A 19,127-nucleotide genomic window follows, 5' to 3' on the forward strand; every position below is an offset into this window, starting at 1 on the left:
GCACATCTCATGCACAAGACAACTTAATGTGCTTGACACAACACTTATAAGCACATCCAAACAAAAACGCTAAAGGCAGTCAAAAGCAAAGACAACAAAAATGTCATAAAATAACAAATTCTACTCAATGAATTAGCAAAAAGACATTTTAAGATGTGCTGACTCACTGACAGCATTCTTCACTTTTGCTTCATTTCCCATGCCGTCACGTGTTCGAGTCATTTTTGGGGGGTGCGTTCTCGCCCTCGGCCCCCGCCCCTTGTGACTTCTCCAGCCAATCAACAATAAAAGCACTTGCACACCACGTCGCGTCAACTTCGAACCCAGGCCGAACGTTTCGCGGCTGATTGCCAAGCAACTCGCCTCGAACGCGCCTGCCTCGTGTCTTTGCAAAACACTCGGCTGGTGATTAAGAAGTCATCTTTTTGCCAGCCGAGGAAGGGGGGACAGGGAGGTAGTCGGAGGGTAGGGGTAAGAGGGGGTTGTCTCGTCTCTGGGGGTCTTTACAAGGCCAGCCATGCGTGGCGGTCCCGGGCAGGCCGGCAGACAATAGGTGCAGATGGCCGGCCTGCTGCAGATGTGGCCCACCCTGTAACGGACGCCTGTGAGAGAGTGACAACCTCTCTGAAAGGGGGGGGGGGGGGTGCTGGGTGCTTGGGAGTGCTGGTCTATATCAGACGCCTGGTCGGGTTCTGGGTGCTGTACACAAGCGGCCCGTCGCAGCACGGCTGTAGAATGTGTGACCCCAAGTGGAGTAATCTGAAAAGCTGGAGGATTACAAAAGTGGCTTGACTATCACACACTAGGCAAAGTCAAAGTTGGTGTGTGCGTGCGCGCGTGATTTGGGGAACTTGTCAGGGAGCAGACACTTGTCTCTCATTGAAATGAATGGGGAAGCCGTTAATCCGTTTCGGTCTCCCACATAAACAAGAACCAAAATTGATGTTTTGTTAATGAGGAAAAAGTCTGCACACCCCTGTTCAAATGCCTATTTTTTTCAAATATATTCAAATAACACCAAGATAAATCTTTTTTTTTTTTTTTTAAATCGGGCCTATGACTTGTACAACTCATTTTGGGGGGGGGGGGGGGGGACGAAACAACTGCGTTACTGTAGTTGTACAATTGCGAAATAAAAAGACGGCCCAATTTGCTTTCAGGTCCAAAAACAAATAAATAAAATGAAATAAAAACCAATGTCAGGAAAATCCTACTAGAAGATGTGAACTTGATTCAATATTAATCAGACGTGCTTTAAAATCCAGGTAGCTGATTGTAAACACGCGGGGTGTGCACACTTATGCACCCACCGTATCTCCGTTATATGTACATTCATTCATTCATTCATCTTCCGTACCGCTTGATCCTCACTAGGGTCGCGGGGGGTGCTGGAGCCCATCCCAGCTGTCTTCGGGCAGTAGGCGGGGGACACCCTGAATCGGTTGCCAGCCAATCACAGGGCACACAGAAACGAACAACCATTCGCACTCACACTCACACCTAGGGACAATTTAGAGCGTCCAATCAGCCTGCCACGCATGTTTTTGGAATGTGGGAGGAAACCGGAGCACCCGGAGAAAACCCACGCAGGCCCAGGGAGGACATGCAAACTCCACACAGGGAGGCCGGAGCTGGAATCGAACCCGGTACCTCTGCAGTGTGAAGCCGACGTGCTAACCACTGGGCTACCGGGCCGCCCATATATATATATAAATATAAATGTGTAATATATATATATATATATATATATATATATATATATATATATAGACTTGCTTTCTTTTCAAAATATTTCCTTTTTTTTAATTGAGTTATACAGGTTACAGCATAGTCGAAGTTACATATTACTGTCTCTCTCTCTCTCTTTTTTTTTCCACATGACAAAAAACAGGCATGGGAACAGGACCTTGCAGACTTTTTATATCCACCGTGCACTCATCAAACTATGCACATAACATAACATAATGTTTCCAGTCCTGCTCTCCAGACGTTATCTTGTTGTTGGGCTGTTGTTGGGAGACAATGGTTGCACTTTGCCCCGAGGTCACGGCGGCGTTTGCACCCCCACCCCCCCCCAAGCGTCCAGACGTGCATCACCTGCTCCCTACGCAGCTTTTGTCCTCCACAAGTGTCCCCGACGTTGTTTTTCGAACCCCCAAACTCAAGCAAAAAGCACCTCAGAAGGAAACGTGCCATCCTCAAAAGCATATGCGCTTCCTTTTAATTGCATCGCGGTGTTCGTATCTCTTCCTTATGTCATATTGTGCATAGGCGGCGGGGGAGGAGGGGGGGGATCTATACCTCCCCCCTCCCCCCAAATGGAACACCTGTTGGAGACACCAAATCCCTTCTTTGTCTCCGCAGACCCCTCTGAGTTGCATTACCATGACAACGAGCCATTCATATCATGGCGACGGGGCCGATTATACCGCCTCGCGCAGCCAATTATAACTCCACATTTGTTTCAGGGGGCTTCGGAAAGATCAATAAAAATAAACATCAGAGAGAGGAAAAAAAAGAGTTGTTGTAAGCTTTATTTCTATCTGAGGCGTTTACGCAGTAATTTGCATCAAATATGCTTGAAAAAGTGATACAATGGAAAAAATGTAAGGACACAAACACTCAGAACGTGTCAATTTAAAATAATAATAATAAATTCGAGAATGCAATTTTTCACTTTTTGTGAGAATGATGTAATGACGAGACAAGTGTTGAATTTTAGGAGCGCTTAATTGTAATATTATGAGAAAACTGCACTTTGTATCAAAATCCTATGACACAAATGTGTAATTTTGACATGCAAAATATCAGATTTGATATTTTGTATTTATTCTCCGAGAATATGCATGAACACTTAAAGCAATTTTTTTCAAAAAACATCCATATTTTATGACAATTGAGTTCAACCACGACAAGCATCCGCAGTCCAAAAAGTGACAAAAGCTGCCGCCCGTCTTTCTCAAAAGCTTTATTTCATACCGCATGTGTTTGCACTTTTTTACCAACACCAAATACATTTCAAAAAGTGGTATGACCGTGTCCAAATATACGCACACAAACAAATAACAGTGCCTGCTCAGAACATGTGAATCATCTTAAAAAAAAAACAAAAACAAAGAAGAATAAAAAGAGTTGTTAAAAACGACGTACTGTATTAGGATTGTACTGTCACATTTGAAAACGTTTCATAGTTTGAGTGTAACAAAAACGTATTTACAAAAGCAACTCGCTCCCTTTGGGTTGACACATTCTTCACATTGTACTGCAAACAACAACAACAAAAGCCTCGTTGCTTTGTTACACATAGTCAGAACAATAAAGCAGCATATTGTATGACAAGTATTACTTCATAGAGCTCCTCAGTTTTTTTTTTTTAAGTAGGTAAATATTCAATTGAACGACAGCACACAATTATGTAATATAGCGAGGATAGAAAGCGGGGGCTGGGGAACCTTTTCCCGAAAAACTGCATTTATGACACACTTGAGCAAATGTTTGTTATAAATATTGTTACTTAAGCATCGGGAAATTACGATTTTTCTTTGGTTTTACATATATTTATATATATGATATTACTGCATGTTTCAGCCCTCCATGTCATAAAAAGTTATTCTGCCAAAAAAGAAATGGTGAAGAATCAAGAAATATTATTCTTATTAGAAAGTTTTAAAAGTTGAATGTTAATTTGGTTAGACTACAAATATTTTTGAGAAGTTAAGAATAAAACACAGACTGAAGTCGTCATATTAAAATGGGAAAACATTTTAATTTCACAAGAAAAATAGACTAATCTTGAAACTAAAGTTTAAAAAAAGTTACTTTTCAGACAATTCTGTTGAAATAACGTGCATTTCTTTTTCTGTTTTTTTTATTGGATGAGAATAAGTGTGAAATTGTTTTCAATTGCTGACAATAAAATATCAACTTTAAAAGACATAACTGTTTGAGAACTAAGTCGATTAATTTTTTTTTGTAACTTCACCAGAATCAAATTGGCATATAATTGGAAAAGATTCATGAAATTTAGTACGAAGCCGAAATATTCCGAGACCAAATATCTTCATTTTCTGAGTAAAACCATATGATTTAAAAATGAGCTCTCAATTGATAACATTTTTTGACCATAATTCCTTCGCAATCTTTTTTGGGGGGGAGAGGCACGATTGTCCCGTCAAGCGAAGGTTCCCGAACCCCGTGACAGAGCAACACGAGCTTATTAATCGCTTCCGTCTTTTAAGATATAAATCGTACTTGTTTTGAAGGCCGCAGACTGTATATTAGTGGCAATTATTACGCCGCGGCTGCGCCCGTTTCCATACATTCATACGAGGGATTTGTGCAAAAAGGGAAAAAAATCCTCAGAACTTCACAAGTTTGTCTCTTCGACGCCAATTCATACAAACGCACAAGCATTCAAATCTTGGCTTATCTCCGTCCCCTCATTTGCATTCCGAAATGATTGTTTTTGGCGTTAATGCGTAGACGCCTGACATTTCTCCTTCTTCTTGCTCTTCTTCAGGAAGGAAGGCGTGCGGAACTTGTTCTTCTTCTTCTTTGTCTTGCTCTGGCACTCCGGGGTCTCGTTTTGAGCGCCCGTGGAGATGTCCAGAGATTCCGAAGCGCTCGCGCTCAACTTGGAAACCTCCAGGCTCAAGTCCTCATCCGGATCGGACAAGTGATCTTTCCCGTTGGGTATCGAGTCTGTTGGTGAGTGCAGCACAATCAGAAAAAAAAAAAAAAACATCATCTCACGAGATCCAAAACTCAACCGATATCAGAAATAGTAACAACCGTCAAGAGTTTTGCCGATTAAATTCCCATACAATCTTGCATTCATATACATTCATGGCGACACTGGAAAAAACGCCTTTGGGTGGTTGTTGGCCTACCTAGCTTGGTTGGTGTCATGATGGGAGAGAGCGAGAGTGAGATTGTGGACCCATCGAACGTGGTCATCTCGTCCGCATCGGTTGCGTCTTCGTCTTCTGGAAACGACACGTGATTTCTTAAATTTTCATCACTTATATGATCACAATCCAGCCGTCACAACGTACAATAGATTTTTAAATAATGCTACTGGTCTACAGATCGGAGAATGGCTTAGATTTTTTTTAAAGAAATGCTAGCAGAGTAAGGTCAGTTCGTGGAGCGCAGAGTTAAAAGCAAACATGGTGAAGCAGCATTTAGCTGTTACGCTGCACACAAAAGGAAAACGATGCAAACTGAAGTTAGCCCGGCGTGTAAATTATTTTCAAACTTTTAAAACTATGCTTGCAGAACATTTCTATAGTGGCCACTCCCCAACACGCCAAATCATGTTCTTGTTCTGTACATTTTTCAAGTAGTTTTAGGAAGCTCCTTTTAATTTCTCTACTTTGCTTTTTAATGTTGTCCACAGCCTATTGTTTGTAAGTATCTGAAGCACATTGAGTTAGCTTCTGTGAAATGTGCTAAATCAAATATGGGCGCTTTGCCTCGCCTGTACTGACTAAATCGTTGTAGATCCCAACTACGGCTTGCCTGTCATTTGCGACCCACCGTCCATTTTTTTTCAGTGTCCTGCGGCATTAGCGAAGGGGGAAAAAAAAACGGGATTAATTTTGGCAACCCCCTACTAAGATTTTGAATTGCATAGAAATGCTACAGGAAGAAAAGCACATGAAGAAAGTTTGGACACTCCTGTTGGATATTAGACCAATTCAATCATTTCTTGTGCGCACTCACACTTTGAAGTGGAAAAAACACAGCAGGTAGACATCTTTTTTTTTTTTTAAAATAAGTACCGTCTTGGCCGAGTCGCTTCCGCTCCACCAGGCTCTTATACTCCTCAAGCACCTCCTCCGTCAAATGGTTGAAAGGATTGGGCGGAAGCGAGCGAGTGTGTTCCTCATCCTCCATGATGAAAGCCTGCACAAGAACGGGAGAGTGTCGGATTGCGCGAACAACCAAAGAAAAAATGTGCACTCACCGGTCCTGGGATGGTGTCCACAACGATGCCCGCCAGTAAATGGGACTTGGGACCGGATGTCATCTGGTCGCCTCTGTGCTGCTCTTTTATCTGAATTAATAGAGTGACAGTGGCGGTTGGACTTTGGGTTTAATGTCTATAACATTAAATCCGTTTCCCCCATTGAAATGAATGCCTTTCCAATTTTTGTTCCGTTTTTAATCAATAACAATGGAACAATAGAAATGTACCAAAAAATAATAAGAGGGAATGTGTAGAAATAGGCCGTTCTAATGAAACGCAATTACCGAACGCACTGTATTCTTATGTACCTATTTAGGGGCGTGGCCTAGTGATTGACATCCAGAGCTAGAGTTGGCCTGGCTGATTAGTCTGCATTGTGAGCATCTGGACCGACAGCAGCTCCCGGTGAGTGCTCTCATTTTGTATTTCTTTAGCCTAATAACATGAACCGCCTGAGTCATCTTAGCTTGCTGTCACAACATAAAAAAAAAAGAAAATTGCAATGGGATTGCTTCTTGATGTCTGTTTGAAATTTAAGTCAAGTAGGTTCGTGTTTGTTGAATGTTTGTTTGTTTCTGTTTTCCAAAATTGCTAAGCAACGACTTGGGCAATGCTGCACAATGACTCACCCGATTCCTCTTGTGCAGCACTTCTGTGGGATCCGTGTTGAGAGGCACAAATTGGTTGGGATCTTCAATCTTAATGGGGGTGCCGATGCTTTTGCCCGGTTCGGATGACTTCATCCACTGAGAAACAAACAAATCATTTGAAAGCTGCACGATGCTAATTGGTGTTTACTCCGTTTTAAATACAAGACGTTTTTGACTCTCCTTTAGCCCAGCTGTGTCGCTGTTGGAGTAATCGATTTAATTAGACGACACACTGAGAGGTGTTTGGGGAGGGGAAAAAAAAAACAACCCACAAACAAAAACACAACAAGAAGCGTTATTCCAACCCGCCCTCCTATATTTTGTGCTTTGCAAGTCTGCCTCACAGCTGCGAAAGTTCTGTGTTCGAATCTTGGCACTTGGCTTTCTGTGTGGAGTTTGCATGTTGTCCACTTCCCTCCCACCACGACAGCATACTCGTTTGGTTCGTGGAAAAATTCCAAATTGTCTGACTGTGAGTTTGAAAGCTCGTTTGGCTGAAGGCGCCCTGAGATTTTCTGCCAACCGGTCAGTCCTGTGTGTACAGCTCACCCTAATGAGAAGACAATACAGAATTTCCACAGTTGTCCACAAGATGGCAGGCTAATCCAAAAGACCTCGTCAGTCCATTTCCTGTCGTGCTTCTTTCTCACTGTGTGAGTGAGGGTCGCTGGAATCTCTTTCAGCGGGTGAGGGGCGAACGGACACAATGAACTGGATGGCAGCCAAATGACACAGCTCATTCACACCTTTTGTCCGATTCACCCGTCTTTGTTTCCTCCCGTCTTGGTTATTGGCATTCTCAATGGTCTGGCTGCTCCACTTGAAGTCATTTTATTGTCCTGTTCCGTCAACGCGGTCTGCCGACTTGTCTTTTACTTCACGTCGCTCACACGAGATTGAAAAAGCTGAAGGTGAGAGAGCCCGGCAGTCTGTTGCACTCAAATTGTGAACGTTTTTCAAAAGCACTGGCAAAACATAATTTGTTGAGGCAGTCAGATTTTTTTTTCCTCCCCAAGGAATTTTCAAAGTTGACAACATCCCGTGGGGGATATTACAGGAATGATGGATGCGAATGAAGCAGAATTCTACAAAATAAGAGGGAATTTAAATGTAGTTGACAGAAATCTACCTCGGCCAAATCCTGACTGAAATAACCAGAGTTCATTCAAGGACAGTTGAGTGTGAAGAAAGGGTTGAACAAAAATGCAACCCCGAAGAAGCTCGAGGGAAGATGCTTCTTTTAGTAACTGCGTTGAATCAAGGTTTTTGGAGGCAGAGAGGCTCTTTTCTTGAGCATTCTGAATGGGCCTTTGTTGGAATTTTTGCATGGTGGGGGATCATTTTTTTAATTGAATGGCTTGGAACTGGGGAAAGAGTAATACTTTATTCAACATTTATGTTTCACCCGAGTAAGACTCAAATGCAGCATGCTTACTTCTGGACCGCACACTCTACTTCAACCTGCAATCTCCCCGCAGGAATGCCCGAGCCAAGACTCAAAACCAGAACCTCTCGACTGGGAGGCAGAGGCGTTCCCAGCTGCTTCATCGTGCCCCAACTCCCTCATCAAAAGGTATGCATGTAGACTCTACTCACCATCGTTTTGGTTCTGGGGCTGACGTCTCCGCTGGGCGAGCGTTCGGGCACGTTCACTCTCAAGTAGCTGTTGGGCGATGTCAGCCAGCGCGTCCGCTCCCGCTGCTGCCTCTGCGCCATAAACGTGAAGGGGCTACGCAGTGCCGCCGCCTCGCCGTCGTCATCTGATGCGATCGCGGACACTGTGGCGGGGATTTCAACGTCGTTCTTGGATCGGGGCTTTTCTCGGACGATGGGGTTTCTGTACGAGTGGCCTGTTCTGTATCCCTGTGGAGAAACCAAAGCTGAACGTCGGGCCGATTATTCCCTCAAAGGCCTTTCACAAATAAACGGTGTAAAAGTCATTACAGGGATGTTTGTCAAACTGCCGTCACGTGTCGGAATATTGAAAAACACCACTTATAGCGCCTGTGTCAAACTCAAGGCCTGGGGGCCATATCCGGCCCGCCGGGTCATTTTATGTGGCCCGCAAAAGCAAATCATGCGTGTCAACTTGCTAAAACCTGTCCCGAAATGTCAAATTTTAATGTGTAATAAATATTGTTGAGATTTTGCGAGAATAATTTAACAAATTATTATAATTAACTTAACTGATTTGAAAAATAGTAATCTATTCATTTGTTGTGTACAATTAATCATTTTGTGGTTTGACTGTCATATCGGCCCTCCGAGGGGAGCCGTAAGTCCAAATTGGCCTGCGACTAAAATGAGTTTGACACCCCTGAGATATGCGGTCAAATATAAAAGGATTTCCCCTGACATTTCTAATGTACCAGGAAATATGTGTGGTAGAAAATATCCCAAATATGTCTTGTATAGATTGAATGAGATCCGAAAAAAGGGTGCCTACATTGCGATAAGCGCTTTCTTTTTCCAACTACCTTTTACCTTGAAATACCGCCGCTTCCTTCTCACAATATTCTCTGCTCCTTCCTTATGTCCTTTGTACACTGTAAGGGAGGTCTGGCCGTTTGAGCTACGGCTGAAAATGAAAATATGGAGGCGGTTTCCTACTTTCGATGTGAACAGTTGAGATTTTGGTAGACGGTGTGTCATCTCCACAGCTGCAGTGATAAATCATCTTCATGCTACAGGACGTAACGCGATCCTCTAACCACCTGAGCTGTTGGCTAAGCCGACGGCATCGATAAGTCTCTTGAGCAGTCACTAAATCCCTTGCAGCAACAGGGCACGCTAAATCTAGTCCCTTAAGCGACTGCGTGGTCGCTTAGTTGTGCTGCTTGCACCCGCTGTTAGCTTTGTCATCTGGTGCCTACGCCTGGCGAAGGGTGGGCGGACGGCTCCCGCAGCCGCAGCGCGCTCAACTGCCTCGGCTGTCCATCAGTAGCGCACGAGTACAGATGGAACCGAACATTAGGTGGGATTAAATACGCCCGGCGAAAAAAAAAAAAAAGTCACTCACGAGGTTGTCCAGCATCCTCATCAGGGACTCGAATTCGGCCTCTCCCACTTTCCACTTGAAATCGTTGCTCACGGGCACCCCGGCAGCGGCCACTCCCTGCGTAAGAGGTTTGAACTTCTCTTTGTCCAGCAGCAGCAGGTTGTCCACGCCGCCCGAGCACGCCAGCGCCTGCACCTAAAAGCGAGTCAGACCACAACGAACTGGTAACATGTCACAGAAGACATCGATTGGATAAGAGTGGAGGCCACATTTTGAGCAAAAAAAAAAAAACAGTCGCAAGGTAAGTCCAAGCGAGCGTACGTCAAAACAATTCTGTCACTGTCCAAATACTTGCGTCCCTCACTGTGCTGTCACGACGTCATTCAACGTACTTGGATTTCACACGCTTGCTGTGAGCGGTACATGTAGTGGAAGGCTTCCTCTACGGTTTCTCCCAAAGCAAGCAACCCGTGGTTCCTTAGCATCATCACCTGGAAAATACAACAGAAATTCTTTAAACCCAATTGCAGAAAGGATGTTGAGTTTGTAATATGAGGACTTTTTAATTTTTAAGTCGAAAAGATGAAGTCAACCCCAAATTTTCTTAACAACAATTTTTTCTATGTACCTCCACAAGTTTCAACACATTATGATTAATATTCATTCATTCATCTTCCGAGCCGCTTGATCCTCACTAGGGTCGCGGGGGGGGGGGGGGGGGGGTGCTGGAGCCTATCCCAGCTGTCCCCGGGCAGTAGGCGGGGGACACCCTGAATCGGTTGCCAGCCAATCGCAGGGCACACAGAAACGGACAACCATTCGCACTCACACTCACACCTAGGGACAATTTAGAGTGTTCAATCAGCCTGCCACGCATGTTTTTGGAATGTGGGAGGAAACCGGAGCACCCGGAGAAAACCCACGCAGGCCCGGGGAGAACATGCAAACTCCACACAGGGAGGCCGGAGCTGGAATCGAACCCGGTACCTCTGCACTGTGAAGCCCACGTGCTAACCACTGGACTACCGGGCCGCCCATGAATAATTATGTTTTAAGCAAATGAATTAATCTTTTTGGGAAGCCGCCCCCCATTTGTGGTAGAAAACTTCAAACCACGATTATGAATGATGCCACGTGGGACAGCATCAAATTTCAAAATAAAACAACAAACAAAATAAAGCTGCCCCATGATTAATATTGTGTATGTGAAATATGAGTCAAGTTGTTCATCTCGGGGGGGGTGGGGGGGGGCAGCTATTTTGCCACTTGCTCTTGCCCGAAAATGACATTGCCGTTTCTCAGGGCGTGGGTAACGAACAATCACCGCTCACCTTTTTCCCGAATCTGAGCCGGGGTTGGTCGTTTTATTTAGATTTAATATGATGGAAAAATAACTCAAACTATGACAAAAATAAAGTATTTTTATGAGATACAGCTCGTAATGTTCCGAGATTAGGTAATAAAAGCCCTGTATCGCAAATACTCACTTCCTGTGGCATTTTTATTATTGCAGGTGGCAGTAGTGTAGAAATTGAAGTGACTGAAAGAAAAATAAGGTAGCCAAAAGGCAGAATTCTCGACAGAGCTCTTTGTAATGGATCTCATTAGATGCCGCAGGTGTACCTGGTGTGACTGGAGAGGTAAAGCAGCTGTCGAAAAAAAATAAATAAAATAAAAAAAGCTCCTTTCACTAATGGAGTCTCTCAACTTGACAGTACCTTGGCAGTGGGTCCCAGAGCTTTCTGAAACTCCACCTTCTCCTCTCGATTATCCAGGCTGCCATGGTAACCGAAGCAGCTCACGTCTCCGAGGAGCAAGGCCTCCTGGGAAATTGGCAGGATTCCGCACTTCATGGACGACACCTGTGAGCATAAACAACACGGTGTCGGCGCCGCCGCGTCGAAACAGAGACACGTTTGTGCAATCACATAAAAAGCCTTGCCGGTCGCGTCCGTCGCATGCTGTGAATTTTTACGGCCCGGCTTTAAAGTTTATGGCAAACAAAACGACATGAAAAGAGCATCACGGCGAGCCCCTGAGCGGTAAGCTTAGCCGCGCGGGCGACTCACGGCAGCCGTAGCGGGCGTGTGGGCGTGGACGATGCATTTCAAGTCGGGCCGCATGGCGTAGATGGCGGCGTGAGGGGCGAATCCAAAGTGGTCGATGCCCAAGTCGGTTGAGCCCTGGTCCACGACGTCGCCGATCATGTTCACTTTCACCTGAAACAAAACGTCAGCGTCAAACAAAACGCGATGTATTTTGGCTTCTGAAATGCTTTTACACAGTGAGCAATGATAAAAGCATAAAATGGAGGGGAAAAGAGCCAAATATAGAGTCCATCTTGCATGCGCCTTTAGGAGGCGGGGCCTGGTGTGCTTGCACATGACATCGCCGAGTCTGTGGTTTGGGGTTTTAGTGATCTAAATGAGCGGCTGAAAAGTACATTGGCCACTGTCGTTCTCCTTTCGCACATGCGAGGACATTTCAGTGAATAGTTGAGACTAAAAATCCCGATTACAGCGGCACTGAACCATGAACGTAGCGGGGTCGACACATGCCTGCCCTTCCATCGAGTGTGAAACTGCACCCAAGTAAAACTTTTCTCGTCGCTGCTCTGCACTTCGACCCCAACAAAGTCGCAAGCATCATCAAAATCCGGTCGTCGTGGCAACAAAAGGCGTATTTTTTTAAAATTTTTGCCTTTTGTTTAATTCCTACTACTTACAATTTCGATTCACTTACCAAAGTGGCAGCGGTGACCTCGGCAAAAGACAGACCTCTTGGGCTGATCAGGATATGGTCCTGCTCCTTGTTGACACGCACCTGAGATGAAAAGAAAAACGCTTAGCTAACCTCATTCAGGTTTCGAATACGGATCCAGAAAGCATTCATTATTTCTTCGACTTTAGCAGTCCTTTATGTGCTCAAAAATGGTAGCGAGCGACGGTGGTATATTTCTTCTATGTAGCGTGGTAAAATATGTATCATGTTGCCGTCTGAAGGTCAAGTAATTAACGTTTGAAGGCAAGGAGACGTGTAAAACTTCACAGTTGCCTTTGAAAAGAGAGATTTACATTTCCGGTGCTGCGTCGCGAGTCACATGTTCATCAAAGACTTTCTAATTCAGTTAGATACGTCGAAATTCTATAAGTTCCGAGGGAGGGAAATCGTTTTAAAACATGAAGGGCACGACGTCTGTGGCGCCAAATCCGTCCGTCTGTGGATAGCGTTGTGCTTTTCCCCCCCCACCCCTTGAAATATAAATTGCAATAGGATCTGTCATTCCTCTCTGATATATGAGATTATTTTATGAGCGAAAGTATATTTTTTAAATTCACTTAAGTTCCTCAAAGAGGACGTACTATGGGATGCACTTGACTTTTTAATTACTTGGAACAAACGGTTGCATCTCTGGAGTGCCTGCCCTCGCCCTTCAAGTGTGAAATTAAACAACCAAGTACATTTTTATGTTAGCCAGCTGTTCTGCGTTTTCCGAAAGTACAACTCGACAAATTTTCCTTTTCTTTTCACGGCCAGATTAAGCAGACGTGCAGTGCTCGGCGTAGGGTTACATTAGCCAACAGTATTTGCTTCAATTGTCAACACTGGGTCAGGGGACATTTGTCCACTGCATGCACAATATACACAGATCGGCGACACGAATTGCCACTGCAGGGCTGCGTTCACAAATAAAGATGTCTATCATTCTGTTCCACCCCCGGTTTCTTTCTTGATCCCTTCTCCTCAAGATTCTGCGCAATTTCGCTACAGGTCGCGGCTCCCCAAGCTTCAACATTCTCGCTCCGTCACTGGTCGCCAGAGTAACGAAAGCTCAGAACCACCGCCTCAAAAAGCGCAACTTCTGGTGGAGCAGAGAAGTGGAATTTAAGTGTCCTGTTTTTATTTTCTGTGTCTGCTTTGACTGAAGAACGCCAGATGCCTTTTTTAAGCCATATTCATTCATTCATCTTCTGTACCGCTTGATCCTCACTAGGGTCGCGGGGGGTGCTGGAGCCCATCCCAGCCGTCTCCGGGCAGTAGGCGGGGGACACCCTGAATCGGTTGCCAGCCAATCGCAGGGCACACAGAGACGAACAACCATCCACGCTCACGCTCACACCCAGGGACAATTTAGAGCGTCCAATCAGCCTGCCACGCATGTTTTTGGAATGTGGGAGGAAACCGGAGCACCCGGAGAAAACCAACGCAGGCCCGGGGAGAACATGCAAACTCCACACAGGGAGGCCGGAGCTGGAATCGAACCCGGTATCTCTGCACTGTGAAGCCGACGTGCTAACCACTGGGCTACCGGGCCGCTAGCTTGTTTATTATTTTACTTTATTTTAACTGTTTTGTTAAGCGCTTTGTTACAGCTGCCGCTGTTGTGAAAGCGCTATATAAATCAGCATGTATGTATAGTGTATGTATCAATAGCAAGGGTTCATCAACAGGAAATGGCCTGAGACAGAACCGCACCCCACAATAGTAAATCAACTAGTGGAGCATGAAATGGGATGTTCTGAACACATGCACACAAAAGAACGCCGCATCTCCCTTTAAGCCTTCATGGTGGTGCCGGAGAAGATCTCATGAAGACGGAGAGACGTGCAGGGGATGTCATCACTCACGGTGATGTAGGAACTGGTGAAACGAGCCCAGCCGAAAAGGTCAACGAGCCTGTAGAGGCTGGCCAGCTTGCAGCGGCTCGGCTTCTCGCCTTTGGCAAAGGATGGCGACTCGGCGGCGTACAAGTCATTGATGGGGGACACCATTCCCAAGCCTGCAACGGGACGGACGACACATCATCCGGTAAGGAGTTTGCATTTAACTACACTTGCAGACATAACAAGGATGTTTACAGGCTTTGCCTTCACCGCTGACCAAGTTAAAGGCTCCCTCGGGGAGCATGTGAACCTGAAAAAAGGCTTTCCAGAAATTCCCAGCGAGGATATTTTGGAGCGTGCGGCCATATAAGGATATTTAACGATGCCATCTCTTACAGGCACTTAAGCTTTTTAAAAGGGCAAAGCCTGCTTTGACTTCACGGGCATTTTCCTAACATTAAGGCGTTTTAACTTAAAGACAAACAAGGTGGTCTCAACTGGAAGAAGCCGACATTAAAACATGAGGCCCAGAGGCACAAAATTTTTTTTGAAAACTTTACTAGAATAAATAGTTCTTCACAGAGTAGGAAGAAATGTTTATAATATTGTTATATAAACTGTTATCACAGCAATTGTGTGTGAATATTCTGTAGTTGAAGGTAACCCCCCCCCACCCCCTCCCATGTCTAGTGCTCATGTGGGCTCGTCGCTCCATAGTTTTGATTATTAGCATTAAGCTAGCGAGTTAACTACCGGCTAAAAATAATTATTGTATTTGAATATGCAGGGTTGTGCAATTCTTTTTGAGGTGTGCTTAGTTTTACAATAAAAAACTTAGTTTTACAGTTCCTTTTTTAAATAGGCGATACAGTGGTACCTTCATTCATTCATTCATTCATCTTCCGAGCCGCTTGATCCTCACTAGGGTCGCGGGGGGTGCTGGAGCCCATCCCAGCCGTCTCCGGGCAGCAGGCGGGGGACACCCTGAATCGGTTGCCAGCCAATCGCAGGGCACACATAGACGAACAACCATCCACGCCCACACTCACACCTAGGGACAATTTAGAGCGTTCAATCAGCCTGCCATGCATATTTTTGGAATGTGGGAGGAAACCGGAGCACCCGGAGAAAACCCACGCAGGCCCGGGGAGAACATGCAAACTCCACACAGGGAGGCCGGAGCTGGAATAGAACCCGGTATCTCTGCACTGTGAAGCCGACGTGCTAACCACAGTGGTACCTCTACTTACAAAATTAATTGGTTCCGGAAGAGATTTCTTAACAAGAAAAAGTAGTAGACGCTTTTCCCATGTTAATGCGCTAATCCGTTCCAAGGCCCGTCAAAATTCAGACACAAATGTTTTCTAAAGCATAAAAATGCATCAAAATATGTAACAAATACACGTTACAATTAGATTGTCAGCGCAATAAACGAGAGTTGTGCAAAATGTAAAGAATAAAAAACAAAAATGATGGTCATTTAACTTTGAACTGCATCCTCATTTTTTTTTTTGCCATTGTTAAGGGACCATTGCTTTAAGACGCGCTTAAGCAACTCCAGAAAATGGATGGCTTATTATTCCTTATCGCTAGTTGATATAGACGCTGACATTCGGACTTCTTCCACAATAAAAGTCACATAAACAATTACCTGCAATTGCTGTCCCCAGAAACTCGGCTAATGTAATTAGCTTTGCAAACTGCTGCGATTCATTTGCTCGGGCGGTCATGCGGGTTTGCTTCATGGAAACACTGACAATGCCCTCCGCAACTTTTCTGCTGTTTCACGCTGACAAGAACGAGCGGATTCATTTGGAGCGCACAAGCACTCACTGATGGGTGACGTCAAGGGCCCGGCCCCTCCCACCGTGCTGGCCATGACCAGGTCGGCTATCTGCCTCAGGGCCAGGAGACCTGTTGGGTTGTTGCCCTTGGTCATCTGGTCCTGAATCAGGCCTTCCAGCTCATCTTTGAACACCTGCAAAACCAAGCCCAGAGTCATTACACCGTGTTGGAGCTCCGTAATCCCTGCGGCTCATTTCTACGCTCTTCTTATTACAAGTCACAAATCGAGAAAAAGCTCTTTGTGCGAGCGCCGCGTGGGCCGACGGCGGTGCCGTTTGTTATTTTAGCCCGACTTTTTTACTTTCTCCCCCATGCAGGGGGGGCCTGCGAATCTCCGAGCGGCGATGTGCTTGTCAGCCCAGCGCCAGCATTCTGCTTCATTCGAGAGCCGTAACCATGGCGATGAGATAAGTTCTACTTGTTAGGGCCTGTTACGCAATCGCAGCGGAGTGTGGGCTCGATTTATTTGTATGCACTCAGCTGGCATGTGTTCACCGTGCCTCCTTGAACGGAGCTGCCGAGCTTCCTTTCCATCTTATAGCCCAATGCGACGTTCAACAAAGTTGAATTGATTCATGGGATTTATTTTAAATGACTATCCATATCCATACCACTCATTTTCATATGGCTCTAAATGTGCAATATCATGCATATGAACATTTTCATACGGGGCGAGACTACTTAGACAATCTCTGTCTTCATCAGTGGACACGACAGCTTCTCGTTTACTTTCAAACTTAGCTTGGAGCAGACGTGTGCGACTTTGTGCATGTTGTGATCATGGCGTCTCTCCAGAATGAATGTGATGTATAACCTGCACAACACAAGTGAACCATAAACAACTGAAATGATGTGGTTGCACAAAGATGCACCCGCTGATAATAGTTGGGGAAGTGGATGTGTTCAACATTCAAATTTACGTTAAATGGGAACCGGCCCATCATTTCAATTGCCTCAGATTAACCTCAACTAAGTTCAGATGTTCTAGTAGGCTTTTCCTGACGTGTTTTTTTTTTGCGTTCTAGCTGAGGCCTGAAACCCAACAATTTAATCTATCTGTGCTCTGTAATTGACATTTGCCCAAAGTCAGTCAAGATAAGCTCCAGCTCCCTTGAGCAGGATAAACGGAATTAAAAAAATGTGTTTATATATTGAATCCATTCAGAATAAGTGCAGGTGTACCTAATGCTGTGACCAGTAGGTGAAACGAGGTTCACACTCTCTTTACGGACTACATACTGGACTCTGCAGGATGTGGGTGACCCTCTTCTTCTGCTCCATCATGTTGAAGTCCTGCCTCAGGTCTGGAGACATGGCTCGGCTGCGGAGGTTGTCGGGGTCGGTCTCGCAGGAGCGTTCCTTGGAGTCATTGCTGGACAGGGACAGGGTCAGTGAGCCTGCCAACTGCCTCACCTCCACCAGACTCATCCTCCAGCAGAGCCTCTTGTATCACCGCCCGCCACCTACGCTTCCTCTTGAATCTGACAATGGTACCCAAAAAAACCCCCCACCACACAAATATGGGAGCTTTTTCAGTCAGGCTGTCTAGGCAACAGGCGCAATGATGACTCATGTAACAACTGGGATTTAAATCAGTAATTTCCAAATGCATTAGTGTGCAGTGAGAGATCATCAGGTGTGCTGCAGGATAGGATACAGTTTCACTTAATCTGTAAAAAATATTATTATATTGTATTATGATATTTGTTCAACTATCTATGCCAGCGATTTACCCTGACAGGCAGAAAAACTGAATGTTGTTCCTTAGAAAACAGAAGGTGCAGTATATCATTTGATTTTTTGTTTTTGTTTGGTGGTCCACTTTGTGTTTGCCTTGCTTTTGATAAAAGTTGGGAAACAAGAGTACAGTGCCACAAAATGGAAGTCATCATCATACTATCCCTTGGATTTCTCAACACTCTACATCACCCCCACCCCTTTTTTTTGAACAAATAGGGTGGGAGGGAAAGCGCCTTGCATTCTTAAGCCAAGAGTAGTTAACAGTAAACAAAAAGAGCCCCCACCCACCCTCATTTTTGTAAATGAGCCACTTTGAATAGCAGTTAGCACCTTTGGGGCTACCTGGATGTGGGGGTAGAAGGATACACAAAAATACAGACAGTACATCACAACCGCGACTATTTCTATCATTACGTAGTTCCCCCAAGACAAAATTCTCCTGCGTAGCTTTAGCGACGTTTTGTGTCCGAATAAACCCCAACTCGATTATCAGTAGAATCACTATGAAGTCATCGTAAAAAAGCAAACAGCTAACCCACTGCGAGAACACTTTCCCCAAAAGTTACCTCAAAACTTCTCCGGACGGCGTGGAGTCAATTCTCGCCCCCTCCCCACACACAAAAAAGAGAGAATGCGCTCCAAAAAGGTTGATTAAAGTAAGCCAGGTGTATTTTAGTCCGACTGTGGATACATTGCGCACACTATCCAGAAGCAGCAGAGTGGCGACCGCGCTTAGCGGAGAGACGGAGGGAGGTCGGCGGGGAGGGTGGCTGAGGATGTGGGTGAGTGGGTGGGTGTGAGTGGTGAAAAAAAAAGAAGGAAAAAAGGAAAAGTGACCACGTGACCCGACTTCATCCACTCACCACGCCTCCTCGGAAACTACGAACAAATGGCGGCCACAACCCTTCCAACCACTGCAGTACAGTCCCAACTCCAGTCCAGAAGCGAGGTACTAAATAGTCTTCTCCCAGTTCTGGTTGTTTTATTTTTAAGCCTTTTTTTCAGGAAGACTTCTTCCAACCATCTGCTCGTGTGATTCATTGACTCCCCCCGCCTCTTCATCACACAAATAAGCAGAGCTCAGGATTTCACTGACTAGCAAGCAGGAAAAGAAGGCTCAGTCTTTACTAAAGTAAAAATTACAGACAAGAAAAAGACGGTTGGAAGTACAGACGCACTGATTGGATTTCTTAAATACCGTGTGCAGTTAGTCAAGTGTCATTTTCAAATCGCAAGGGCTGAAATTGAGGGCAACCATCCACCTGCTTAATTTTGATCTCAGTGATTGATCTATCGTTGGTTATGGTCGGAATAATATG

At 45.1% G+C, this 19,127-nt stretch overlaps 1 protein-coding gene across 2 annotated transcripts; it reads right to left on the minus strand.

The window, feature by feature from the left end:
* Positions 1-2,953: 2,953 nt before the first annotated feature.
* On the minus strand, positions 2,954-18,525 carry add3b (adducin 3 (gamma) b). Of its 2 annotated transcripts, none has more exons than XM_052080867.1 (15): positions 18,375-18,525; positions 17,308-17,549; positions 16,057-16,201; positions 14,248-14,399; positions 12,362-12,442; positions 11,689-11,838; positions 11,338-11,481; positions 10,012-10,110; positions 9,641-9,814; positions 8,218-8,484; positions 6,601-6,717; positions 5,969-6,058; positions 5,784-5,907; positions 4,890-4,982; positions 2,954-4,701 (listed from the first exon to the last, which is right to left on the minus strand). In XM_052080867.1, exons 2-15 carry the CDS (start codon positions 17,494-17,496, stop codon positions 4,472-4,474), a joined length of 2,055 nt encoding a protein of 684 aa, XP_051936827.1. In that variant the 5' UTR covers positions 17,497-17,549; positions 18,375-18,525; the 3' UTR covers positions 2,954-4,471. The 2 variants fall into 2 exon arrangements, with proteins under 2 accessions (XP_051936827.1, XP_051936826.1); XM_052080866.1 differs by having other exon boundaries at positions 4,890-4,985.
* Between the last annotated feature and the right edge of the window lie 602 nt (positions 18,526-19,127).

The sequence above is a fragment of the Hippocampus zosterae genome, chromosome 11 (genome assembly GCF_025434085.1).
Source record: "Hippocampus zosterae strain Florida chromosome 11, ASM2543408v3, whole genome shotgun sequence".
NCBI classification, from domain to species: domain Eukaryota; kingdom Metazoa; phylum Chordata; class Actinopteri; order Syngnathiformes; family Syngnathidae; genus Hippocampus; species Hippocampus zosterae.

What these genes read in the sequence shown, in the direction of transcription:
- add3b (XM_052080866.1), bottom strand. Translation starts at nt 17,496, where the DNA reads ATGAGTCTGGTGGAGGTGAGGCAGTTGGCAGGCTCACTGACCCTGTCC. An exon ending in ACACGCCCGCTACGGCTGCC is followed by an intron (nt 11,482 to 11,688) that starts GTGAGTCGCCCG and finishes TTATGCTCACAG; the next exon opens with GTGTCGTCCATGAAGTGCGG. An exon ending in TGAGGATGCTGGACAACCTC is followed by an intron (nt 8,485 to 9,640) that starts GTGAGTGACTTT and finishes GTTTCTCCACAG; the next exon opens with GGATACAGAACAGGCCACTC.